This window comes from Narcine bancroftii, chromosome 4, assembly GCF_036971445.1.
Source record: "Narcine bancroftii isolate sNarBan1 chromosome 4, sNarBan1.hap1, whole genome shotgun sequence".
Lineage (NCBI taxonomy): Eukaryota > Metazoa > Chordata > Chondrichthyes > Torpediniformes > Narcinidae > Narcine > Narcine bancroftii.
The window spans coordinates 57,078,197-57,106,176 of record NC_091472.1 but is presented as its reverse complement, the minus strand read 5'-3'; the positions used below and the strand labels follow the sequence as shown (position 1 = coordinate 57,106,176).

Below are 27,980 nucleotides of genomic sequence, written 5' to 3'. Positions count from 1 at the left end.
ATTGATTGGCCGACAGGCCAATGAAGTGCTGGCATCTGCGCGGAGGGCATGACATACGGCCAATCAAAGTAGTTGTTGGGGGGGGGTGTTGGTCTGGGGCGGTAACATCGTGTCGTCGATGACGCGAATAGCGACTGCTGCCTTGAAAATAAACGCTAGTCATGGTAGCTGTGGAGATTGTTACCCATCAACAGTTTGGACCTGGAGTAAGGTGAGTACCGCCGCGCCATCGGAATTGGGCCGCAGCTGCATCCCGGAGTGGGTGCCTGTGCTGAGGGCTGGTTTGGCGGCGGTCCCTTGGGAGCCATGTGCCGCCCCGCTCTGCGTTTACCCCGTCCGCTGTGAAATGGTGGGGGATTCTGGCTGAGGATCATCGGCCCGGTTGGACGCCTGACTCGCAGCCGCAATCTCTGTATTACTGGCCGCTGCGTGTGCCTGGAGGCTGCGGATCGGAGCCCAAGAGTGGTGTGCAACAGGGGAGCCGGCCTACCCTGTGACCTTTGCATCAGGACCTGGTAGCCAACTACTTCCAGAGCAGAGAACGAAGCCGGCTCGGTGGCAGAGGGACGGGTGACGTTTCAGGTTGAGACCCTCAACCAGGGCATCAAAATTCTCCTCTTCCTCCAAAGAAGGACGGCCTCCAAACCAAAACTCAGCCTAGGGCCTGGGTGATAATTAACCTGCCACCCTCTGCATTTCTGGGCACTGCAAATCAGGCTGTGATGCAACCAGCCAATATATCGCCCACAATATCCTACATGCCAAACCAACTCCTTCGAAAGTAGAGGCATTGGTACGCCTTCCTGCTTGCTTGAAAGTGCCAGCTCTAGAAAAGTTCTTCTGAAATATGGGCTCTCAGTGAGGAGGTGATGCTGCAGATTCACACCGACTGGGGATCTGCCGATGAGGAAGTTAAGGATCGAGATACAGAGGGACAAAGTCCAAGTTCTTTTTGCATAGTCATTAGATTTGCCAGTGTGACAGAGTATTTTGAGGTGGAATTTTGGGAGGAATTGCTAATGCAGCTTGCACATACACATTTCAAAATACAGGATTTTTGCAGAAAAGCAACGGCAGCAGGTTGCCTTGGAGAGCATGTGATCTTTGCAGGCAAGAGTCAGAAGAGAGGGAGGGTGTGAAACAGAGAGAGGAGTCATAGAAATCAGTTCCAGAAGGACAAAACTGGCAAACTTTGGAAGGCTGCCTGGTCAAAGAAGACTGGTGATCTGAAAGAAAGATTATCTGGAGAACCCTGAAGGGGGCAAGTTTCATCACCAAGACTGACTGAGAAGGAATCAGTTATGGATGTCCTGGAAAAGGAATCTCTCTCTGAAAACCAGCAAGAACCCTCCTGAGTGGTAGCCATTTGCCAAAGTCTGGTGAACTCTGTTAATGCTAACTTCTGTGCACAGAACAAGAATTGCCTGCAACCAGTGAGATTGGACTGTGATCTAAAGAACTTTTCTAACCTTAAATAGACATTACACACATCTGCACTTAGCATGGGGGGGGGGGGGGAATTAAGTAAGTTAATAGTAATAAGTTAAATTCTGTTGTCTTATTCAATTATAATTAAAAACTACTTTTGTTTAAGTAACCCCATGTTGTGCATATCTATTGCTGCTGGTTTTTGGGGTCCTCTGGACTCCGTAACACTAGTATGATAGTCAAACAGCCTGGTAATGGTGTTTCTTCGGTCAAGGAGATCTAATGAAGAATGGAGACAGGGATGGCATTTGCCATTGACATGTGATGATAGGTAAATTAAAGTGGGTCTCAGGTCCTTAGAGTTTTTTTAAAGTCCAGAACTGAAGCTCACATGGCACCTTTGGTTCTGTTATCACAGCACGTTGTGAAAATAATAAGTAGGTAGTAGTTTGTGGGATATTGGAGACCTCCTGCATGTGAGGTTTGTGGATTATCTTTCACAAAATTTAATGAAATGACTAATATGCCTGTAACCACTACTCCACATTTCTGCCTATCCATGATAAACCTTTATTCCCTTGCTTTATCAAAAACCTATGAAACTGTCTTTAAAATATTAACCCACTTAAATACTGCCCTTTGGAAATATATTCTTAATTTTTAATGTTTTTGCTTTATTTGCACATTCTCCTTTTAATGACAGACATCCCTCTGCACTTGAGTATGCATATTTACTTTTTTTTCTAACCATGGACAATGTCACATTTCCCACATTATACTGCATTTGGCAGATCTTTCCCTATCTCCTTCTATACCTGCTTTCTGTCCTCTCACAACTTACTTCCGTATCTATCCTTGTGTCACCATCAAATTTGGCAACAATAGATTTGGTCATCTATTATTTATAAAAATTGTAAAAGAATTGAACCAATGGTCCAATGCTCATTAAAATGTTGCTGTCCAGAAGATTAAAGTGCATGAAATTGAAATGTGGTTTGGTGATTGGAGGCAATAGATGGTGGAAGGAAGGTTTTCAGGTTGAAGTCTGGTAGTGGAGTATAGAAAGATGGTTTTCAGGTCTGACAGTAGAGTACCACAGGATTCAGTGCAATGCTGGCTCACTTGTTGATTGTGATATACATTTACATCAAATTTGTTTAATATAAGTATGATTAGCAAATTTGCCATTGACATCAAAGTTGGTGATGTTGTAAATAGTGAAGAAGGTTGTCTAAGGCTACATCAGGATATAGATCAGTTAGAAATCTGATTTAATTAAAAAAATAATAATTAACAGGCCCATGAGCCCATGCCTCCCGATTAACCTACAATCCCAATATGTTTTGAAGGGCAGGAGGAAACCAGAGGAAACAGACAGGTGAATATTCAAACTCCTTACAAAACTCTAGTTTTGAACCAGGGTCATTGGAGCTGTAAGCATTGCACTAACCATGCCATGAACTTGCTGTTGGCAGATATAATTTAATACAGACAAGTGTAGGTTATGATTTTGGGAAGTTATAAAGCATACAGTAAACAGTAGGACCCTCTGGAATGTTGATGAATAAAGGGACCTTGGGATTCAAATCCAGAATTTCTTAAAAATGACAAGGTGATTTTTTTAAAAAATGTATGGCACACTCAACTTTTATATTCACAATGTTGCAATTCTACAAAATATTCTTTAAACTATACATGGAATATTGTGTGCAGTTATGGTAAACACACTATAGGAAATGGTTGTGAGCAAGAGATTCCAGAAGAGATTCACCAGATTGCCTGGATTGGAGGACTTTTAGTTATGGAGAGCAGATAGGATAGGCTTGTTTTCCTTGGAGTAAAGGAGGCCGAGGGGTAACATGATAAAATGTATATCAAGTTAATGAAAGGCAAAAAGATTTTTTACCCAGGTAAGGACATCAAGAACAAAAGTCCACAAGTTTAAAGTGCGAGCAATCTGTTTTAAAAGGGATTTGAGGATTTTTTTTATGCAGAGTGATTGATATCTGGAACTTGCTGCCAAAGGAGATGGTGGAATCAGATATGGTTATTGGATTGAAAGGACATTTAGACATAAACTTGAACAGGCAAGGCATAGGCTATCTACTTAATAAAAACAAAAAGGATTTGTGGAGTTGGAAAATTGCTCAGCATGGACATAATGGCTGAAAGGCCCATTTCTGTGATGTAGAACTCTACACTTTAACGTTACCATGTTGAATTTGCTTACCTTGAGTTCTTCAGTGTCCTGTGCTGAAAACTTTAATAGTTATAATTTAATTAAAATTTCCAAATCATAGCCTGTTCCTGCTTCGTCTTTAAACCCCACGCCTCATCACCTTCTTTATAAAAGTAAAATAGGAAGATAGATCACTGACATCAAGGAGACCAGCTGCAAAAGGTAGATGTATGAAAATGATCTGAATGACTTTAAAGATGTAATTTAACTGGTTTTAATTGCCAACTGAGGTACTGATGCAGCATCAGTAAAGCCCAAGGAAGAAACATGCAAGTCACTTTATATTTTCCACTTTCTTTCACGTCATTCAAGCATTCCTCAGGAATCAGTGTATTCAATGCCATGTGCTGTCAAAATGAAACCACATTTTCTGGAATGTTCTGTTACTGGATCATGTAGTAATGATGGCAGAAAATTGAGTAAATTCAGACCCTGTATTTCTTTAAAGGAGATGAGGATTATGGCTGAAAATCCTGTGTGCCATTTTCTACACAGTAATTCATTTAATATAAATTGAAATAATAAAAGATCTTTGCAAAGCACTTTTCAGTCAGTGAAACTGGTTGGTTATTGAAGTTATTCACATTAATAGTTTCAATGCAATGTGCATTAGGTAGAACAATTTTTATCTAAAATGAACCTTTTTATAATGTGACTAACTAAAAACCCAGTCAATGAGAAGTTATCAAAAAGAATGCAAAATATCTCAAAGTATTTGACAGTAAGTTAAACCATGATGTCACCCAGCACTAGAGCAAGAATTTTTATGAACTTTGCTTTTTGCGAAATACTTGACAATAATGAATTGGATAATGTGGCATTTGCAAATAGTTTTCATCCAGTTAGATAAAGAATTAATAGAATTTGATGGCTATAGGGTGGCCATTCGTTCAATGTTTTCATTCGTGTAAAAGAATGAATAGAATTTCACAACTACATAAAACCAATCATCTAGTTTCACTTATCACCTTCCTGATTAAGGTTCCAGCATCTGCAACCTTTTGTGTCTCAAATCAATCACCTTGTATCGAGTCAACCTCCATCTGGCTCAATTTTTCTCTCTCCTATGGTCTCTTTATCACATGTAGCCACTGTCCCCCAACTCCACTCGTTCCCTCCTCCATCTGCCCATAATTTCCCTCGTCACCTGGTTCCACCTACCAATTCATGCTTCACTCTCCCTCCCCTTTTTGTACTGGCTATTTGCCTTTTACACTCTCAACTTTAATGCAGGGTCTTGAACCAAAACATTGAACATCATTCTGCCTCCAAAAATGCTGCCTGACCAACAGCATATTTTTGCTCCATTTAGAAGATCTGCAGCCTCTTGTGCCTTCATTTATTCCCTACTCCTTTATGAATGTTTAAAGCCTCTGTTAAACAAATGCTAGAAAGTTCACCACCACACCACATGAGAAAAGTTCCATATTTTCGTCATCCTCTGAGTAAAGACATTTCTGAGAATCTTTACTGATCAGATCAGGGCAGCTGTGTATTTACTTGCAGAAGGTGATATATTACATGATGGGATTTCATCAAGAAGCCTGGAATAATAATAACTACACTGTTACTCAAACTAATCGTTCAGCACGGTTAGCAGAGCAGTTAGCGCAATGCCTTTACAGCGCCAGCAATTAGGACTGGAGTTCGAATTCCATGCTGTAAAGAGTTTGTATGTTGTCACTGTGTCTGTGTGGGTTTTCCCTGGGGGGGGTTAAGGTTTCCTCCCACCATTCAAAACATACCAGGGTGTGGGTTACTTGGGCAGCAGACTCATGGGCCAAAATGCCTCATCATGCTGTGTGTCTACATTAAATTAAAATCAATGTAAAAAAAAATTGATGCTCAAACAATGTATGATTGGGAAATTATGCAGTAAAATTTGATAAACTGGAGGACTCAGAAATGATGAAAAATGTGTGGCATCTGTAGCACTATTACGAGAATGATAATGAAGCAATGAATTTCAAACAATGATTCAAGTTATAGATACAAGTAAATAGGAGCAGGAGTAGACTGCCAGATGCCTCGAGCCTGACATGGTTCAATATAATCATGGCTAATCTAGCACAGGATTCAACTCCTCTTCAATGCCAATTCTCAATTGCCTTCTATTCCCTGATCTTTCAACAATTTATCAATCTTCTATTTAAATACTTTCCATAGTCTAATCTCCACAGTTCTCTGGGGTAGAGAATTCCAGTAAGTTACCAACCACTTTGAGAAGAAATTCCTACGTATCTTGGTTTTAAATAACTGCCTTCTGCCATTAGTAGAAACATCTTTGTATTTCTTAAATCCCTTAGTATTTCATTTATTTTGATTAAAATTATTCTGCAATCTTGCAAATTCCAAGATTGGCAAGAGTGACATTTTGCAAATAGAAGAAATAAATTGAAAGTTTTAGGTAAGACTAGGTTTTTTTTGTTTATGAAGAAAATAGTTCTGTAAGGTATTTGCACATTGTCATGCTATTAAATTAGGCTTGGCTGAAGATTAAAAAAGCTTGTTTTGTTCAGGAGGAAAACAAAATAAATAGAATGACAAAAAGGTTTTGTCATGTAGCAGTCAAAATTCTAGTACACCTAATTTATTATTATCAATTTAATATTTAAATAAACATTAGAATTTTTAAATCCGGGGGCGTGTCAAGATGGCGTAGGGAACAGACGTGCCTTCCAGACCTCTCCTGACTCTGATTTATTGTTTTGTCTTTAAGTGCCCGTTAAAGTTCTTTTAAAAGTTTATAAATAATAAGAGGTGTTGGATTAGTGCCTAATGGTTTATATGCAAAAAAAGAGGTAAAAGAAAATATCAACAGACAGTTAAAAAACTACATTTTCCGAAATTGTCTGAGCCTACTTGTTTACAAGAAGCCAGGACTCAATGTAGAATGGATCCAGAGAGGACGTGCAGAGTTCGGCATTGAAGCTTCGCTTTAAGCCGGTGAGGCTCTCTGAAGGTCGCATTCAACAGCTTTCAGAACAAGGGCTGGACGGGTGCCAGTATTTCACACAGTGGCCACTGCGGGTGTTGTTGCTGAGGCTTTGATAGTTGAATCAGCTGGGGCGCCACCAGCTGGAGAGTTAAAGAGTTGTCATTCGACTGCTATAGTAGTGGCGCTGCAATATGCATCTTCAATTACAACGGTTTTTCCAGACATCGATTCAGTGAAGATGATTAAAGAGATTTGGCTTAAAGATAACTCTGATCTTCAGTCTCCTGGCATTGCTGGGGGGACTTTGAGAGGGATTTTTATACGAAGTCAAACTGCTAGAAAAGATACTAAATTAAGGGAAGGGACAGAAGATCCCATGGTCTCTAAGGAACAGCAAGACCCCATTATGCCTGAATCTACTTCTGTTGAAATGTCTGTTAAGGATCTTGAAGATAAGATATATTCTGTATCGAGTCACTTAGCTAATTTTGTGAACCTGTTTATTTCCAAGATTAATGCAATGGTGGAAGTCATTAATGGAGCTTTTAAGCTTGAAACATTGAAAGATTTGAAATGTGTGATCAAGGTTTAGTCGATGCACAGGATCAACTGCAAGATGAAAATAGAATAATTGAAACATTGCAGATCCAAAATAAAAATTTAGCAAAAAAGGTTGATTATTTGGAGAATCAATCTAGACGGAACAATGTGAAAATTGTTGGTTTGCCAGAAGGCATAGAAGGACCAGATCCAAGAAAATTTTTTACTGAATGGATTCCACGAGTGTTAGGACAGGATAAATTCCCTGAAGGTTTAATACTGGAACGTGCTTATAGAGTTTTAAGAAGAAATTCTTTTTCAGGACAGAATCCAAGATCTGTTTTGATCCGTTGTTTAAACTATTGTGACAGAGAGACAATTTTACGTACGGCTATTAGAAATGCCCAGCAAAATAGATCTCTGATGGTTCAGAATAATCCTGTTTTCTTCTATCAAGATTTGAGTCAAGAAATTATGTTTCAACGACGTGAATTTAATTCTGTGAAAGAACGGTTGTGGAAAAAAAGACATAAGGGAACATTCAGGTATTCTGCAGTACTGAAGATTTTTTAGGATGGAAATTAGCCAAAGTTCTTTGACAATCCTAAAGAGGTTATGGACTTTGCTCAGTCTCTACCAATCATGCAGTTTCAGGAACGATGTAGTCCTTCAAGGTCTCCAAAGAGAGTAGAGATGTAAGGTGGAATCCAGTTTTTTAAAAGAAATGGAAGCAATGGTGACCGAAGTGGTAACGTTGATTTAAAAAAATAAATCTTTTATCTTTTTTTTGAGAAGAGTTTAAATAGTTTAAATAATGATGATAGTTTAATGAAATGGGAGTTGGGAGAGGGAACTGGGTGGGCACTAGTTTCCAGAAGTCATCAGCTACCTGTGAGTTATCTCACACCCAATATTTTGGGGGAGTTACCGCTTTGGGCAGTTTAAACAGGAGGAGGTAGTTGTGACCTCCAACCTGTTTTTTTTTCTTTTTAATTTTTGGGTTAAGAAGTGAAGGTGTTTTTATTACTGTTTTTTTTTTAACTCTTTTTGTTTTCTGATTGTAATTGAGAGGGAATTAGGTTTTTTTTCCTCTCCTTTTTTTTCTCTTTTTTTGGGGGGGTGGGTTTTCTCTTTTTTCTTTCTTTTTTAAGAGGACGATGTCACAGAAGATAATACGTCAAAAATTGAGGATGTTGAATTAGATGAAGAGGAAGATGAGGGGAAAGGTGATAAGAAGAAAAAGAAGAAAATTAAGTACAAATACATTGAGGGAGAAGAGTTTAATAAAATTAAGTTAATTTCGATAGAGAATTTTGAAGATGTTATAAATGAAGAATATGGAGAATTTTATAAGAGTTTGAACTTTTTTTCTCTTTTTATATAAGGGGAGGGGAAGGGAAGGGAATAAAAAGTTTATCTGATTGTTTTTCTAAGGGATGTTTTTCTCTCAATGAATTATAAAGGAAACTTGGTATTAATGGAAATTCTGTATTTATGTATTATTAATTATGATTTTTTGTATAACAGATATGTGGTTGATATATGATTTTAATATTTGAACTTAGTTTTAAAGTGGATTTCATTTGTTAAATACATGTATTATGTTTGATTTAAATATACATTTAAGGGTATTATTTTAGTATTGATATTTTTTTTGTTGTTAGTAATTTTTTTTGTTGTTAAGTTTTATCTTTTTTTGTAAGTGGGGGTTCTTTCTATTTTATTTACAATATTGTTAATTAATTCTTCACTCTTTATTTTGGGGGGAGGGTTGGACTAATATAAAATTAGATGATTAATGTTGTGTTATAATTATTGGGGGGGTTAATTTGTGTATTTTAATGATGTAGTATTCTAATTTTTATTATCTTATATTTTATTATTTCTTTAAATGTAATTTTTATTTTATTCATGTCATAAAATTTTAAATAAAGTTTTAAAAAAAACTAATTCCTAACACAATTTGATCACAGATCATTGAATCTTGCAGTGATCCAAAATTGCATGATCTTGCTTTTAATTTTGTCCATTAAAAAAAGCATCAAAACTCAAAAAAAATTAAATCCTAGTTAGAAATGACTGATTGGTATTGAAACAATACTGATAAAGCACAATCTTCCTTTTTTTTCTTTAAACATGTTAGTGCTTGTGCATTCAAAATTGAAAATTGTGAGATTGAATTCAGTTACCTGGTAATTTATAAAATGACAGAAAGATCATTAATCTATCATTTATACTTTGTTTTCTCTCCAGAGATGGTCAGATCTGCTGAGCATTTCTGATGTCAACATTTGACTCCAGACCTTCACTGCTGACCTTAATCAGATGAATAAATGCCATCTTTTCAGGTTGTGATATTATCAAAGATGTTTTTTTTTCCCCATTGCAATTTGAGATCAATTCTTCCTGAACAGCATGCCAGCATAAAAAATATACAAATTAGGATGTTAGTTTTGAATCAGCCCACATGGAAAGAATTTTTAGAAAAAACATGTGCAAAGTCCAGCCTTGGAGAATAAACAGATTATATAGCTTTGCTTCCTATGGATGCTGCATGACCTAATGAGTTTCTCCAGCACTTTTGTGTTTTGCACACCATTAATAGAGCCTTTTCTTATTCAAGCATTTAATTCAAAATACTATTGTCACTGAAGATAAACAAAAAGCATGCTGTTATAGTGTAGTGCTGTGTTATTTCCAAACATTTGTCCTAAAACATTTGTCCCAAATGTCCTGTAAAACTACCATCTTACTGTTTTCAGTACAATGCCCTCTCTTCCCTAACCTCCATTTACATTTTCAAGCAAAAGAATTCTCTATCATCCTGCCTTACTTTAAATATTTTTCCACTTCAAAGACCAGAACTGCACTTCTGTTTACTGTTATCAATCTGAAGATAGAATCTCAGTACCAGTTGAGACAAGTTTGCTTGATGAGACATTTTCTGAAGGTTGTGCAACCTGCACAAGAATCATTTCTCATTTTTTGCTACTAGTAATAATGACACAAATCTTATGTTAGCCCAGAAAGTTATGCTGCACAAAATTGTCATCAGAGGTTCATAATAAACAAAGCCAGGGGAAACATTGATTCAATTTCCACTAGATTGAACGCGATAAAGTGAATTTAAAGAAATGCTGATAATTTTGGATAAAAAGAACTCTGATGTAAATATGCATGTGTTTCTGACAAGATAGAATTATAACTGATTTACAAAATAAGACCAATTGCCCCAAATGGACTGCTTGTAAGATCAACTTGTAAGCTTCTTTCTCTCAATTATTCCTCCAGCTTCCCTCCAAATGGTAATCATCTCAACTACATTAGCAACTTACACATTTGAACAACTGAGTAATGAAGTATCTCCTTCACTCTTCCATGTTTTTGTATGTACTATTTATAACTTTTACAATTAGGGTTTGTGGCAGCTAAATGACAAATTTCCTGCAATGAAGGTTTTGTCCTCTTCCTGTCATTTTAATGTAATGTTTGTATATGGTTAGTAGTGATTCCATCTAGTGGTCAGTGTGTATATTATATAAACTGCACAATATCCCATAAACAAACTTTTATTCAAAATAGTGCATCCCTGGGACAGAAGTTGAGAGGGAAAAAAACTGAGCCTATACTAATTCAAGTTTTTTTTTTAAAAAAAAACACTTGCTGGATGGAAGGTGAGGATTGACAAGGTGGATTCTTGAGAGGTTGCTTCCCATTGTATCTAGAAGTTGGTGCAGTGATTCAGAATCAGGGTTCAACCAAGTGAACGAAATAAGATGAAATTTATTTTCTCTGCCTCAAGAGAAAGAATCAAACAGTAAAATCAAATATCCCAAAATGGCCCATTGTGAGAAAACCACATTGAGAAAAACATTGGCTCAACCATAATTTTCTTGGAAGATAGAGCAGGCAAGAGGGACTGTTTCAGCTCTCTTCTGCATTTGTTCTTAACCATTAAAATAGTAGATTCAGGGAATGGAACACCAGCTTTTCAATATCAACAAAGTGTACATTTTCCTTTGTTAGGGAAGTGGTCATATTAAATGATCACTAATACATCCAGAACATCTCTCAGTTTTCCTCTGGAAAGGAGTTGATTATACATCAGTTTCCTGCTTCAAAGTAGTTTCCATCTTAAATTGCTGATTCCACTGTTCTAACATTAGACTACAAACTGGAGTTTGGAAACCAAACTATTTATACTTATGGAAAATAAATACTTTCAAAGATATACAAAGAAAAAGCATTCCTACAAACTAAAATTGCTGAAAATATTTTGCAAATCTGATTTCTTAAAATGTACCAACAATGCTCGAGCAATCACTTAAATAACACGACAATCATTTTGATTCATAGTGACATCTGAGACTGGACGCAGATTGGGAGATTGCTCCATCCGCACCAGTGGCAGATCTCCCAGTAGCCCTCCCTTCACCTAGCCATCCCTCCTCATTGATTGCTGCTGTCCCTTCCTTTCCTTCTCCACCTATCACTTCCTCCGCACCCCTATTCTTTTGTTCGGACATCTGCTGACATTTTTCCCATTCCTTGATGAAAGGCTCAAGCTCGAAATGTCAGTTATGTATTTTTAACCATCGGACTTGTCAGCCACAAACGAGCCTGCAGCTGACGTGGACTTTTTACCCCCTCCATAAATCTTTGTCCGCGAAGCCAAGCCAAAGATAAAGAACACTGCTCGACCTGCTGATTTTCACCAGCTTTGTGTTTTTACTTCAACCACGGAGTCAGAAGATTTTCATGTTTTACTTGTGGTTACAAAAAGTTTATGTTGCAAGAGGTTTGAAAGCAAAGTTCCAGAAGTGTGAAGAATAATTGTGCAGCAGGAACAAGAGGAAAGAGCATGTCATGAGGCAAAATAGTATGTTTCTTGATAACACAAACAAAATATTGATCTTCCATTCACTAATAACATGGGTGTTTATTTTCAATTTAGATCATAGGTCTGAAAGCCTAAATATCCAGTTATAAGGTGTGCACAGTTCATCTTCATAAAGCTAAATAGTTGTGAGCCTCATGTTGGAATTGACAGTTTTTTTTTTAAATACAAAATGTAAAAAATCAAATTTTAAAAATTATTAATTACAAAAATAAGTCAGCGCATCCCCAAAAGTTGTTTGCTTTTCAGCTGATAATTTTTTTCCATTTCACATAATGCTCTGGCCCGGAGGTTCGCAGCTTGCAATCTTTTCTTCAAATCCAAGTTCTTTGGTTTATTAAGTTTTGTTACACTAGTTTCCTTAAAGCAAAGGTTTTCTTTACTTTCTCCTGCAAAATGAACTTTTTTCTTCCCTGGAGAGGATTCTGTTTTGATGTAATCACCTAATGGAAAGACCAGTACAAATAAAAACAGTTTCAGATGTTAGCAAGTTGCATGGATTCTGGTTTACAGACAAATTAAATGTACAAATGATCCAAGCCCAGTGGTTCTCAACCTTTTTCTTTCCACTCACATATTATTGTATTCCCTATGCCCTAGGTGCTCTGTGATTAGTAAGGGATTGCTTAAGGTGCTATGTGGGTGGAAAGAAAAAGTTTGAAAACCACTTAATTGTACCTAATTGACTCATTATGTGCATGGTTTCATAACTCAAAGGAAATGGGCCAATGAAAATTTTTCTCAAGCAAAATATTTCAGTTACAATTGAGTACACAGCAGTGATTCTCAAACCTCCCACTCACATACCATCTTAAGCAATCCCTTACTATTCGGAGCACTGACATCTTAGGGATTACTTGAAGTGAGTGGAAAGAAGGTTGAGAACCACTGCACCAAGCAATTATCTATGAACATGGAATGTTTTTTTCCTTCAGGATTTGGCAAGAAAAAGGACTGGAAACATTTATAATTTCCTGCACTCACTAGCTCTAGCATGCATTCAGGGTGCTAGCATGCATTCAGGGTGCAAGACAATGCCACAAAACAGTCTATGGCTTTAAAGATGACATTACCTCATCATTGGATTGCCCATCAGAAATAAAATTTCTTTCACAATCATCTCAATCTTTCCCAATCCTTACTTCAAAGGGTAATAAATGTGACTACATCTACATATTAATACTTTAATATGGAGCAATGGAGAAAAATGAGAACAGTAAAGAAGGGACAGGCTCTCAGGATGATCCTAGTGTGACATCATGGTGCAGAGGGTTTGGCTATCCATGGCAAATAGAGCCTATAGGAACCAGAAAACTGTCACAGTAGCAAGAGGAAATTAGAGATGTCAAGAATTTAAGGTAGCAAATAGATCAGATGCAATTTACAAGCCTTTATTACCCTCTCAGGCAATACCACCATCCTGTGTTACAATCAGCCTTTCTCCATTTCCAGACCCTGCTTTTGTTTGCTCCATTTCCATACTCTGCATGTAACATTTCCTAGTTCTAATGAATGGCAAGGTACCTGAAATGTCAACTCCTGTGGGTAACTAATGAACAATTCCCAACATTTTACATTTAATTTCAGATATCCTGCATCTGCTATGCTTTATTTTTAAAACAGATTTGATTTCACAAACCTAGTGCAGATCTTTAAGGGCAAATTGTATGCAGTATATTCTGGTTTTTGATAAACTTAGAAAATGCATTGAAAAAATCTGGGAAATAAAGTTTCATTAAAATTAAGACGTTTTAAGCACTATTTGTAGTTATTACTTTTTTAGGTTGTCTATGTAGGTGCAAGTGCAACAATATTTTTATAATGCCACCTACCTAATGAACCAACTACCATCTTCAGGTTTTGCTCTTGCTTAATCAGGGTGTAGTTCCTTAAAAGACTTTCTGCTCTGTTCACAAAAGGAAATAACAAGTTTTATCATGGCCCTACAAAAGCAACACTTCAGCTTAAGAAAATGCAGTTTTTTAAGCAAACAAAAAAAAATCCAACAATCACATTGGGAGAGAAACAGCTAAACAATTTTGATCTCACTTCAGTTCGAGTGCAACAACTTCCAGTATTCTCTAGTGCAATAAACTTAATTGACATGAATTTAAGCTTGTTAATGAACTAGTTCTACCACGATTTATCGTGAAAATCTTACGCTTAGTGATGTAACATATGTATAAATGGACAAACTATTTTGCCCTAAAAAAGTTTTACATGCATTGTAATTTTGTTATATGATTATTTTCTATAATAATCTTAGAATTTTAAAAACTGCTTTCAGGTTTCACATGAATAGTTGCAAAGCCCATTGAATACTGACCAAACTGGTGTCGGATTAAGGCTAATTTCGACCAACCCACATCCACATTGTGTGGAAATGCTGTTTTTTTCTTAAATCAATGATCACAAATTTGGATGGAGATTTATACAAACTTCCTATAAATAAAATTTAGTGAAATTCTTGAATTCTAATTATACAATTATGTTCTTAGAGGAAAACAAAAGTTGGATTTAAATTTGACAGACATGGTCTCTGTTGGCTGATTTGGAGGATGGAAGAGTTGTTGAAAGGGTTTCATAGCAATGGAATAAGTTTTGCAATCAAATATTGACAATTTTGCACAGAAAGAGAAATGTGAGACATGATTATCCATTACCTCGAAAACTTTTCCTCAACTAGTCTCTCTCGGATACAAAGTTCTCGTTCACGTTCTGGAAAGAAAAATAAATAGAATTCAACATTAACAATACTGGCCATACATTTTTGCAATTTAATACAATTTCAAGTTTTATTTGTAAGTGGCAGTAAAGTGACTTGATTTTGATGAACCATTTTCATACTTTGTTCCAAATAAAGTCTGCAACCTTAAAATGTACAATTTCTTTCCCTCCAGGTGCCCCAAGCCCAAATATTTCCAACATATACAGTGTCACTCCCACTCCTTCCAGATATCTGCCATCTTACTTTTAGCAAGAAACAGGGCAAGAGGATAGATTATTCACAGTGCAGGTTATTACTCCAGATTGAAAATCATTGAACTGTTCTATCCCACTTCCCAAAGAAAATGAAAAGATGCAGATCAATTAATATAATTTTAATTAATTTAGGTGACTATTCCATATTTTCATGCAATACCAACCAGCAGGGGAAGAAAACTAAACATTCAAATAGACTTCAAGAAAAATAAGAATTTGTTATTATAAACAAGTTAGGAAATTCTATGTTTCGCAGGAACAGCATCATAATGCAAACATTCACATTATGAAGCATCTTACAACAATAATATAAATGCTTTTGCTCATATAAATGAAAATAGCCTTTCAGCTCACTGAGTCTATCAGGCATCCAATAAGATCAAAAGACAGGAGCAGAATTGAGCCATTCAGCTCATCGATGTTGCTCCATCATTCAAATCATAGGTAATGTATTTTTCCTTTCAACCCCATTCACCTACCCATATCCCTTGACACCCTTACTAATCAAAAACCTATTAACCTGTACTTAAAAATTCCCAGTGAATTTGTCTCAACACCTGTCTGTGGCAAATAATTCCATAGATTAGACCACCCTCATTACCCAATTACACCAATCCTAATACTGGTATTTTCTCCCCATATCGCCAACCACACCAGATTCTACCACTCACACAACTAATAGCAATTTACAGTGGCTTATCACCAGTTTTCAGATGTGGGAGGAAAGTGGAGCACTTGCAAGAAAGCAACATTATCACAGGATGAACTTACAAATTCCTCAAAGACAACACGAGAGGTTGAAACTGAATTTGATTATTGCAACCACGAGGCAACAGCTCTACCAGCTGCACCATTGTTACCTTCTGAATTTACAGTACAGCATTCAAGTTTGTAAAGCCAATTCAAACTCATGTCAGCATTCCCTTTCAATTTATTGATATTTGAATAAATCAAATAAGTATAATTACGTTCAAGAAGTTCTTCTCTTTCTCTCAAGGCCTTCTCCTTATTGTGAAGCTGATTCTCTTTAAGTTTCAGTTCAGTCACCAGTGGGTTACTGTCCTGGAAATGATCATTTTCCAGAGATCTAGTCCCTCTCCTTTCAGCTGAAATTTTTCGCTGCTCATCAGCCACCAAATTTGCGATCAAGAAATGCTGCATCAGTTCATCCACAGAAGGCCTCAAATAATCCTGATTTACAAAAAAAAAATACATGCTTACATTGAAAGAATAAATCACTAAATTATTTTTAAAAATGATCATCAGTCCAATTTCTCCAGCATTGGAAATCTTGAATAAGATCATAGGACTGCAAAATTACATTTTGTAGATAGACAACAATCATGTCCCTTAAAATTATATACCTTTTAAATAATGAAATTCAACGAATGTACTTAGTTCTCTGCACAAGATCCTTCATATCACTTCAAATGCTACTGTGGTAAATAGAATTCAAAGTGCACCAATTTGTGAGCTGGCATCAAGTAACATGACTAAATTTGTTGCTTGAGCCAACGAGTTCATCTGCATCTTTCCGAAATGAGACCCAAGATTCCTACACACAATTTCAGCCCTCCGCAGATTCAAAATAGTTTGAGTGCTAGAAAATATGCAGTACTCCATCACCAAGAACTCAACAACTTTTGCAGTCTAAATGAATAGATTGGTGAAAATAATTTCTATTCACCACTTTTAATGAGTCCCGCAGACGATGGCCAATACAAAATTTGATTTGGCTTTTGGAAATGTCACATGCAGCACGTGTCAAATAGTTGGCAATAAATACAAAAAATGTTTAGCTTTCAGGTAATTCAGTGAAACCATTAGATGCTGTAATGGAGGATTTAGACCAGCTATGCAAGAAGGGATGCAATTGCATCAGAAGACATAATCTAAATTCCACCATGGGGCCCAGGGATGCATACATGAATCAGTAGACATAATCTAATTTACACCACGAGGTCCAGAGATGCAGTTGTCTTTTGTTTCTCAGACTGTCAGGAGACCTTGGAAGATAAGTAAACCATTTATTCAGGGTGATGGGCTATGAGTAAACAATTTTTAGGTAATATAAGCCATGGTCCTGCTGCTGTAGTTTCAGACTCTCTGAGGGGTGGAAACGTCTCTCAGCAAGAAGAACTAGAGTCCAGCTAACATCCCGGTCGGGGGAGGTGGAGAAGCTGCTACCGGCGCCCCGACAACCTACTACAAGTGTGTGGTCATTGCCTCGCTTCAGCAGTTGGGACCAGTCCAGGCGTTGATAAGTATAATTGGGAAGGGCTTGCATATTGTAGTTTGAAACCAGCTTTTGAATTTGTAATAAACATTTGTATAAACTGAACTCTCTCGGTGTGGGTTATACAGGACTGCGAGACTTGTACCTCTCACTTTGTTCGTTTTAGATTGGTCACAGTGTTCGAGCTACTGAAAGAAAATAGACACCCACATCGAGAGCAGTTCAGTTTATACAAATGTTTATTACAAATTCAAAAGCTGATTTCAAACTACAATATGCAAGCCCTTCCCAATTATACTTAACAACGCCTGGAATGGTCCCAACTGCCGAAGCAAGGCAATGACCGCACACTTGTAGTAGGTTGTCAGGGTGCCGGTAGCAGCTTCTCCACTTCCCCAGACCGGGACGTTAGCTGGACTCTAGAAGTTCTTCTTCTTGCTGAGAGACGTTTCCACCCTCAGAATCTGAAACTACAGCAGCAGGACCATGGCTTATATTACCCAAAAATTGATTACTCATAGCCCATCACCCTGAATAAATGGTTTACTTATCTTCCAAGGTCTCCTGACAGTCTGAGGTCAACAAAAGACAACTGCATCTCTGGACCTCATGGTGAAAATTAGATTATGTCTACTGATTCATATATGCATCCCTGGGCCCCATGGTGGAATTTAGATGTGTCTACTAATTCATATGCATCCTGGGCCTCATGGTGGAATTTAGATAGTCTTCTGATGCAACTGCATCCCTTCTTGCATAAGCTGGTCTAAATCTTCCATTACAGATGCATACACACATTTCCAAAAGACAAAAAGTATGCAAGAAAATGAACACCTTCAATGGATTGTGTTTGCAATTGACTGATTCTCACTAAGAATTTTCAGACCTTTCATGAAACTTGAAGGACAATGGAGATTTCAGTTGCTGATTTATGAAAGCAGTTCATGTTCACCAATTCTGACATTTTTCTAACCAACATCAGGGAGTGTAAAGTGCTTTCTCATTCCTAACTAATCATGAGTTAGCTCTTCCTAAATGTGGCTCATGCCCTATAGTTTTAAATTTGCCTCCTGGTCACCTAGCTTTCTAAATACTTCTCATGATCAGAAACAACCTTTACATTTTTTAGTAAAAGTTGGTTGCTTTGTTCAAGCAGCAGTTAAGAGATCAGATGCACAGAGATACCCAATCATACTTATGTGCATGCTGCAGCAAGATGGCATTCCACAACACCTTGCTGGCCATAAACATGAACAATTTAATTGTTGTCATGAGATAGTGTTATCTTTTGTGCTCAATGTACAACAAAATATGATTAAACAAACTTTACAAGACACCAAATTGCGGGAGAAAAAGCCAAGACTAACCTTAAGACTCAGCATTCTGCCCAGGAGATCATTGAGGTCATCTGAATAGCGAAATGGGATTCTTCTAAACTTGCCTTCCCTTATTTTCTCTGCCAATTCCTTCTGATTAAATGCAGTGAAAGGTGGGCTTTAAAATAAAATTACAAAATTAATCCAATAATTCTTTTGAAATAATAAACACAACAGATAGAAAAACACAAATTAGCTACTTAGAGGCATAATAAAACATGCAACTACCAGCTGGATGAGAATGGCAATTTAGAATCAGTCCATTGTCTTAAAGGCTAAGCAAGAACCTTACTAAGATATACAAAATCACAAGGGGCACATTTAGGACAGATAGTAAGAAACTTTCTCCATGGCAAAGATGCATTGCTTTAGATACAAGTATAGGAAGAGATCAGAGAGTTCCCTCCCATACAGTGATTAAAATCTCTAAAGTGCTACCTTAAATACAAAGGCTCACTACATTCAAGTAGTATCCAAGTTATCACTTGAATCACTACAAGGTTACAGGCCGTGTGTAGAAACAGGGATAAGTAGCAATGGTCCTCGAGTTGTTAACTTGAGGGCTTGTTTCTGTGATGTCTAACCAGTCAGACGTTTAGCCCAGGTTTTGAGATGACCTTTTAAAAAAAAATTGTGCTTTTTTTGAAAAAACAAGCTTGAATATATCGAAATGATTTTTTTTTTAATATATATTACTTTCTGATGTGATAATGGCCTGAACTGAGGCACCCACTAAAGCATCTTTTCACTAAACCACAGAAGTTCCTTTTTAGACCCACTTTCTGGTGCAATTAGTGCTTTTCTTCACTTGGGATGATATGCTCCTTGAAAATATCCTTTAGAGTTCTTAAATATCTTTCAGAGACCTCTTAAATGGACCAATCAGCATGACTAAGGTTCCACATTCAAAATGCAAAATGGAATGGCATCAGTGGGAAATATGTGGTGCTGATCAGAAAGGACAGCAACCATCTACTCCTTCACCTGCATCTTAGCAGAGCTGCTTTTACTCTAAGGCCCGACACACGAAGCCTCACCGAATGTCAGACACAAAAATACTTTAGAAACGTGGATGATAGTGGAAAGGAAATCTCTTTTTCTCATAAAGTCCCATTGCATTTACAAAATAACCAATCAATTTTAGTTTCCACTTCATAAAAATTCCTGGGTATATAAAAAACATGCATAAATACAATCCGAGTAATTTTTTTCATGTTGTTCATTTTCAGTATCAGACAATGGGCACAAGATGTCATTGTCCAAAACAGTTTCCCTTTCTGATTGTAGTCAATTGCCTCAAGTCTGTCAGATTTAGATCCAAAAGGAAAAGGTCCAAAATTTCACTAGTCAGGGTGGAGTTCAATTTCAACAGATACACGATCCTTTATCCGGAACCCCTGGGGGACAGTGTGTTCCAAATTTCAGATTTTTCCAGATTTTGGAAAGCCCACCTGAATTGTGCTGCCATATCCACCCCCACCCCCTTCCAGTCGCCTGGCCGTCTCCCCCAACTGCCAGATTTTAGATGTGCAGATAAAGGATCGTGTACCTGTATTTATAATGTAATTGCAACATTGCAGTTATATATATTTTTTTGAATCATAAATCAATGCTACACAACATGTTTCCCACAAATATACCAAGGAAATTTTATACAGTTTAAAAAAAACTGAAAATTTATCACTAAAAAGACATTCTTAAATGTGTCTTGATTTTTCAGTACCTATTTAAAAGGTGTTGATAGTTGCTCTTTAAAACAAATGTTGTTAAAACTTTACCAGCAGTCCTGTACCAGTGAAACCTTGATGTTTCAATTTTATGGGCATGGCTAATTTTGTGATTGGGAAAACTGAATCTTAACACAGGATAAAAGACTACTGAAAAAATTTATAAATGATTTTTTTTCCTGATACCAGTTGTGAACTGTCAAGCCTCACACAATTTACTTATTTTATGTCTGTCTTATTAAAACAGCTATTTACACATGGAGAATTAAAGGAAGAAACTAGGTCAGCAGTATTATTTCCTTCTTGAATACTGTACATCAAATCCAGAGGTATTGCATCACAAGCAGATCTAGACATTTTGTACTATATGCAAAATGTAACCATCCAGCTAACAAATTCTCTGAACCTCAAAGGATCTTTTCCCTGCTAATACCCTTCCTCTCCCTCTCCTATTGATCACCTGCAAAAATGTTTCTTCCGCAAACAAAGCTGCAGAGATGAAGACAAGCCACTCAAGATGAATGTCAATTTAAACAAAAAGTGGAAAATGCAAAGTGTAGCAAACCAATTAAAATGCAAGCTCAAACAAAATGAAAAGATCCTGCAATTCAAACGAATCCAAAAACTCTACTTACACAAGTGTACAAAGTTCATACAGCAAACATCCCAAAGACCATATGTCAGATTTCTCATTGTAGGACATATGATTAATTTGCTCCTGCAAAAAGATCAAATGGTTAAAAAAAAAATTATTTGCCAATTTTAAAATAATTATAATTCTTCAGCACCTTTCCAATTGGTGAAAGTTTAATTCATGCATGTCACATCTCAGAACATTGCCAAGTATTAAAATAATTAGCCAATTAATCAATGCCAAATAGTTTTCAAAATTTAATGATGAGCATTTACAGAACTTCACTGTTTAGAACATATTACTAATTTTCAGTTAAAGTAAAATATTTTGTTTCAGAAATTATTTTAGTTTATAGGCAAAGATGGGATATTGTTATTTTTAATCAATGGGTAATAACAAGTGTTGATGTATACTCACTGGAGACATATAATATGGTGTGCCCACAAATGTTCTTGCAAAACTATTATCATGTTGCAAAATCCTAGCTAAACCAAAATCACCTAGTTTAACATTATGGTGGATGTCAAGAAAGACATTAGCAGGTTTGAGATCTCGATGTAGCACTGTGCGACCACTTTCTGACCGCCTGTGGCATTCTCGCAAGGCCAGAGCTATTTGAGCAAGTACATGCAAGGCAAAATCTTCTTCTACATACTGCCTGCAATACAAATAAAGAATCTTGAGTTAAGGAAAGACAACACCCAAAATTTAATTTTTAAAATATTTTATTTACAATTTTCCAGATGAACTCAAAGAACTCTCAAGAATATCATTGCAAGTACCCTTCCTCTCCCTCTCCTATTGATCACCTGCAAAAATGTTTCTTCCGCACACAACAAAGCTGCAGAGATGAAGACAAGCCACTCAAGTTGAATGTCAATTTAAACAAAAAGTGGAAAATGCAAAGTGTAGCAAACCAATTAAAATGCAAGCTCACAAACAAAATGAAAAGATCCTGCAATTCAAATGAATCCAAAAACTCTACTTACACAAGTGTACAAAGTTCATACAGCAAACATCCCAAAGACAAACACAATCCTTTATCCAGAACCCTTGGGGGACAGGGTGTTCCGAATTTTGGATTTTTCTGGATTTCGGAAAGCCAGATTTAAGCCCACCCAAATTTTGCTGCCATATCCACCTTCACACCCTTCCAGTCGCCCTGCCATTTCCCCACCCCCTTTCCCTGACTCACCAGATTTTGGAGCTTACCGGATTTTAGATGTCCGGATAAAGGATTGTGTAACTGTATAATCAACACCAATTACAACATGTACAAATGCATACTATACAAATTCCTCTGTTGAGTCCAAATTTATCCCCTTCCCTACCCTCCCCCCCCATTCCCGTGACAAATATTTAAAGCTAAATAAATAAAAAACAAAATATAATTTTAAATATTTCTATAATTCAAGAGTTTTAAATAATACAGTTCTACACCAAACAAAAGCCAACTTAAGCACCATTAGGATAGTCTTTAACATGAATTCCTCCATCCTGTGAAATGTGATCACAAAACTTAGCTCATCAGTAAAATTCAAACACAGAAGCATTACATTGTCAACCTTTACTGGTATACCTGAAGAGAGTTTTTCTGAGGGACAAAAGTGCATTCTCATCCAAATACATTTCATCATTTCAAAGTAAATAAAAAGTGAAAATATTAGAAGTCAAGAAAGAACACCTGAAACAAGCCCTTGTCTGTAGCACAGAAAGGAGCCATGAGACATCCTTAGTGAGTAGAATAAAGGAAAATACCAAGGCAGCTTTTACATACATCAAAAGCAAGAAGATATTCACCAAGGACATGGAGGATAGCAATATTTGCTAATATTCTAGGGTATGTTGATACCTAGTGTTCGGTCATTTGCAGCACCTTAAGATGGATGAATCCCCAGAGCCCGATGGGATCTATTCGAGGTTAATGAGAAGCAAGAGAAGATTGTTGGGACCTTTGGAGAGTTCTTAGCATCTTCTGGAGAAGGCTAGGTCTTAGAGAACTGGAGACTAGTCAAAATTATTCCTTTGTGCAAGGGCAATAGGGATAATCTCACAAATTATGGACCAGTGGGCCTCACATCAGTAGTAAGGAGTCTACTGGATAGGATTGTTACTGACAGAAAAAAAAAATCATCACATTAGAAAACCATGAGGAGGCCAAAATGATTGATCAGGATAGGGGCGTAGATGTTGTCTATGTAGAATACAAGAAATATGAGCAGAGTAGACCATCTGTCCCGTTGAGACTCAGTTAGATTCAATCTCACCAACCTGGATTTTCCCCATAACAATTCATTCTCCCCTATGCAAAAGTACAACTAACTGTTTTAAATATATTCAATTTGACAGTCTCTACTGCTTCCTCGGGCACCGAATTCCACAGATTCACTACTCTCTAGGAAAAGTAGTTCCTCCTCATTTCTGTTCCAACATAGACTAAGTTAGTTATTTGATAAGGCAGATGCTTCAGGTTAAAACACAAGATCTGGGTGATTTGGCAGTTTGTATTCAAAGCTAATTTAGCCACAGAAGACAGATAAAGAGCTGTTTCTCTGTGAACAGAGATCAGTGCTGGGATCTTCATTATTTTTGTAAAATATAAATATTTGGATGAAAATGTAGATACATTGATTATCACTGACGACTAAAATTAATGAGCTGTGAATAATGAAGGTTACTAAAGGATACAGCAGGATATACATCAGGTATTGATAGAGATAAATAGAAAAATGGCACATGGAGATTAAGCAACTGTATAAAACTTTATTATGACACATTTGAAGTACCATATGCAGTCATTATAAAGGATATGAAGTTTCATTACGATGTCACATGGATGAGAGTACGAGCTAAAAGGAGAGGTTGAATAAACACGAGTCATTTTCTCTGTACCATCAGAGACTGAGGGGCAACCTGATAGCAAAGATGGGACAGGTAGTGAATTTTCCTCCAGGTGGAAGTGTTAAAAACACTAGAAGGCGAAGGTTTAAGGTGAGAGTGTAAAAGTTTAAAAGGGGATATGCAATGTAAGTTTTTTTAAAAATTGCAAACGGTATGTGCCTGGAACACACTGCTGGGTTGGGGGTGGGAAGGCAAATATACATTAATATACAGGAATCGAACAATATGGACTACTTGCAGGCAGATATGACCAGTTAATTTGATGTAATGGTTGGCACAAGCATAGTGGGCCAGAGGCCCTGTTCCTGTGATGTACTTCCTACATTTGTGCCATGAAGCATTATTTTTAATTTCATTGTTTTTGTCCATTAAGAAATAAAAGACCATTAAGTATGTATATTAAATATGTATTTGTGTCCTGTATATCATGAATTCTTGTTTTAATGAAACCCCAAGTTCAATCAGTAAAATGAAGTAGGATTTTCGATGTCAACACTGCTGCTAAAGTACATTTTCAAACTGCATGATGACCCAGGTATAATTTTCAATTTATATTAATTACAGATTATTCACCAATGTAACAAACATTACCTTTCCCGTATGCATTTGCTAATCAGACTGGCCAGGTCTCCTCCTTCACAGAACTCCATTATAATGTACAATGTGGCATTGGTTCTGTCAATAATACGATCATAATATCGAACAATGTTTGGATGCTTAAGCTCCCGAAGCAAGTTCACCTCGGATACAAGCATTTGTTTCTCTGCCTCAGACATTGATCCATAATCCATCTCTTTCCAAACGAGAACCTGCAAAATTTAGTAAAGAAAAGCATCTCTTAGAAACAGACCATGCTAGTTCATTATACAAATAAATTGGTATACTTTCCTTCTCAATTAGAAGCTAAACAAGTGTTTGATTATTGTGATCTAGCTCATTTTTTAAAGTTAGTTTCACATTTTCAAATTAAAAACTTCATAGGTTTTTTTAAAATTTAAATTTGGTGCAGGTTGCTATAACTTGTTGAACAGGACACGAATGTAAAGGCAAGTATTTGATCCAGTCTTACAACTGGCATATTTTCATTACAGAAGAAAAATATCAGAGCAATGCAAATCTTCACAGGTTATGTAGATGTGGTTCAGGTCAGGACAGACTTATGAAGAAGGTTTTGTACCGTGGAGGATTTAGAAAGGAAATATGAAGCACTTTTCAACTAGAACTGGATTGGGTGTTAACCTGGAGAGTGTTTTCCTTAATTTAGAATGCAAAATCTCCAGATCAGATCCAGAAGCCAAGGAGGCAGATGAGGAGTATGTTAGGAAGTAAAGAGCTATGGAAAGAATATTGATACAAGTAAGAATCAGCTTTTAAATTATGAGGCTCCACATCAGAGGAACACATGACATACAGGGCTCAGGAAGCTGTTGAAGGGAGCAGAGTTCCCAAAGGATGCCTGGCGCAGACAAACAGACAAGAGACCATGTAGCTGGAGTTTATGGGAGTGCAGGAGACAATGACAGGATTCACAGACACTCTTTACTTCTCGGTAAGCGCACTCTTCTATAGGTGCTTCTTTATGTTAAAAAATGTGTACCTTTATCTACATGATATTGAAATTTGAAATGCTTGAACAGATGACAACATGAGGGCAGGACAGTTGGTGGAGACCTTTATAGTGCCAGCGATCAGGACAGAGGTTCACTGTCTGCAAGGAGTTTGTACATTCTCCCTGTGTCTGCATTGGTTTTCCTCCTCCTCTTCCCCCCACCTAGCTTTTCGAAACTTACCAAGGTTGTAGGTTAATTGGGTGTAAATTTGGCAGCATGGACCTGTGGGCTGAAATGGCCTGTTACCATTCTGTATTGTCTAAATTTTAAATTTAAATGAGGCATTACAGGATATTAGGCCAAAAGAACCAGGAACTTAATTTGACCACATCATGAGAACTGAAATACTATGGAAAAAAAAATGCTTTTTATACATTTTAGATGCACTGCTACTCACTCCACAATGGGCATTCCATCAAATGTGACCATGGTTACTTTTAGTGATACTGTATGACCAGGTAGCCATTTGGGTCCTCTCATACTCTTTTGCACAAGTTTATTGAGATGAAGAGTTTCAACCCAAAAATTTACCTGTCCATTTACCTTCAGATGTTACCAGACCTGCTGAGTTTATTTGACCAAGCAGTTTGTTTTTTTGTGTGTGATTTTGTTCTTCCCTCCCCTGCACTCTCTTGTGCAACTCCAAACGATTATGTTAATTGCATTTTAATCAAGTCCTTGCGCGATGCATTACGACACTAAGACAAGGTGCACCATAAAGAGGTGTGAAACGTAGCTAGTTGCTAAGAATAGGCATCAATACTGGATACAATGGACGAATCGTCCAAGCATTAGGTAACTAGTCTTCAACAACAAAAAAGTGGCACAATGAAAACACACTCGTCAGTCTATGAGAACCCAAATGGCATGATCATATATAAAAAAAATTAAACAGTTGACGGAATTTCAATGAGATTAACATTAATAGACACCTCAGAATGGAGGCATGAGGCCAAAGGACCCTCGTCCGAGCAGTATGACTAATTCTTATGGCCTTTCCCACCCATAACGTAACACATCTCTGGTGTTTATTATTTATCTGTCGAAGACTATTTGAAACCTTTACAAAATTCCATTCTACTCTCCTGCTGGCACTATTTTCCTTCTGATTGAGATTAAGGAACCTAGAAAGTCCTCTTACGTATTCTGAGAAAAAGAACACTCTACCAGAATGTCCTGGAGCAGGTAGCTCGTTAGGAAAAACAGTATATTTTTTTTTTAATCAAATACCCAGCACAGAAATCTGCCTTCGGTCGAAAAACTCTAAGCAAACTTAATTGCCTATTTATCCAGATTCTTCTGACATGAACGCAGATTGCCTCAATTTCTTGTGGTGGGTTAGAAGCGTGAACTTGCTATCCCTGGGCAATGAATTTTCCCCTTAATGACACTCTTTCACAATGCCCAAGTGGCTACATAACAGCGCTTACGCCACCGAATAAATCATCTTTCATCCTTCAGCAACTCCTGTTCCACGTCCCTTCTCCAGATTTTTAGACTTCTAGTTTTAATTGTACATTTCAACCTCAGCCCAAGTCCTGGTTCGCTCGTCATTGCCTTACGCGACGTCGTGAGCAGAGGTGAGCTGTGGCTAGGTGGAAGTGGGGCCAGAGGCATTGCCCTTCCGCTGGGATCTCATAATCCCACCGCAATATTGACCCTCACACAACCCTCTAGCTGTAAGAGTTGGAGTGTGATGGGAATAATGAAGTTGGAGTGGAAGAGGAAAGCTGCTGGCCCCGCACCCTCTCTGAGCCCATGGTGACAACGCACAAGGGAACAGCGACTCACCTTCCCGTCCGACTTCCTCCTGATCTTCTGGCATCTGCCGTAAGAGCCGGAGCCGATGCTCTCCATCAAGTCGTAGTCTTCCAGGCGAGACGGCATCTTCCCTCAGCGAGTGGAAAGCGACTGTCTCAGGCTCCGGATTCCGAACCAAACTTTGAACCAGGCGTTCGTCTCCACCTCCTCTCCGATTGGTGTGACGTCTTTGCGACTCGACTTCTGATTGGCTGACCAAATAACAAGTTGGTCTCTGGGCAGCGGTTCGTGGCGCGGTACAGTGCGCGAAATTTAAAACTGATTTGTGCTTCGTGCAAGCTTCGGATTTCCCAGTTCCGTTTAATTGCAGGCAGGAAATTTTTTTAATTGCACCTTTCGTTTCTTGTTCAAAACTACGTGATTCAATCTCCAAAGTAAAACAGAATGGAGACTGCAGATGCTGGAATCTGAAGCTAAACACAATCTGCTGGGTGAGCTGAGTTCAGTGGGAGAAAAATACAATTTCAAAACTACAATATATTCACAATAATATATATAGACACAGACAGAATATCCATCTTTTCACATTTTTTGTGTAATCATTATGTTACTGAACATTTTACTACATTGTAAACAATAGCATTTCTCTTTGGGCATAGAAGGGTGAGAGGTCCACAGAACCATTCAAGCAAGGAAGACGCTGTTTACATC

The 27,980-nt window shown here is 37.4% G+C and overlaps 1 protein-coding gene and 1 long non-coding RNA gene across 5 annotated transcripts; one reads left to right on the top strand and one right to left on the bottom strand.

The window, feature by feature from the left end:
* Nucleotides 1-85: 85 nt before the first annotated feature.
* Nucleotides 86-24,278, top strand: LOC138760597 (uncharacterized). Of its 4 annotated transcripts, none has more exons than XR_011355729.1 (4): nt 86-211; nt 9,399-9,493; nt 10,437-10,531; nt 21,741-24,278. It is a non-coding gene; the product is annotated as an uncharacterized lncRNA (long non-coding RNA). The 4 variants fall into 4 exon arrangements; XR_011355732.1 differs by lacking the exon at nt 21,741-24,278 and adding an exon at nt 14,943-15,918; XR_011355730.1 differs by lacking the exon at nt 21,741-24,278 and adding an exon at nt 14,330-14,905.
* Nucleotides 12,065-27,738, bottom strand: nek2 (NIMA-related kinase 2). Its single transcript, XM_069931355.1, has 9 exons — nt 27,300-27,738; nt 24,490-24,707; nt 21,415-21,655; nt 20,999-21,081; nt 18,628-18,754; nt 15,993-16,215; nt 14,706-14,760; nt 13,875-13,948; nt 12,065-12,485 (listed from the first exon to the last, which is right to left on the bottom strand). Exons 1-9 carry the CDS (start codon nt 27,393-27,395, stop codon nt 12,259-12,261), a joined length of 1,344 nt encoding a protein of 447 aa, XP_069787456.1. The 5' UTR covers nt 27,396-27,738; the 3' UTR covers nt 12,065-12,258.
* Between the last annotated feature and the right edge of the window lie 242 nt (nt 27,739-27,980).

Excerpts from the sequence above, each read along its gene's own strand:
- nek2 (XM_069931355.1), bottom strand. The coding sequence starts at position 27,395 with ATGCCGTCTCGCCTGGAAGACTACGACTTGATGGAGAGCATCGGCTCC. Across the intron at positions 21,656-24,489 it reads AGCAAATGCATACGGGAAAG|GCAGTATGTAGAAGAAGATT; the intron begins GTAATGTTTGTT and ends TTTGTATTGCAG. Across the intron at positions 14,761-15,992 it reads AAGAGAAGAACTTCTTGAAC|AACGTGAACGAGAACTTTGT; the intron begins GTAATTATACTT and ends TTTTCTTTCCAG.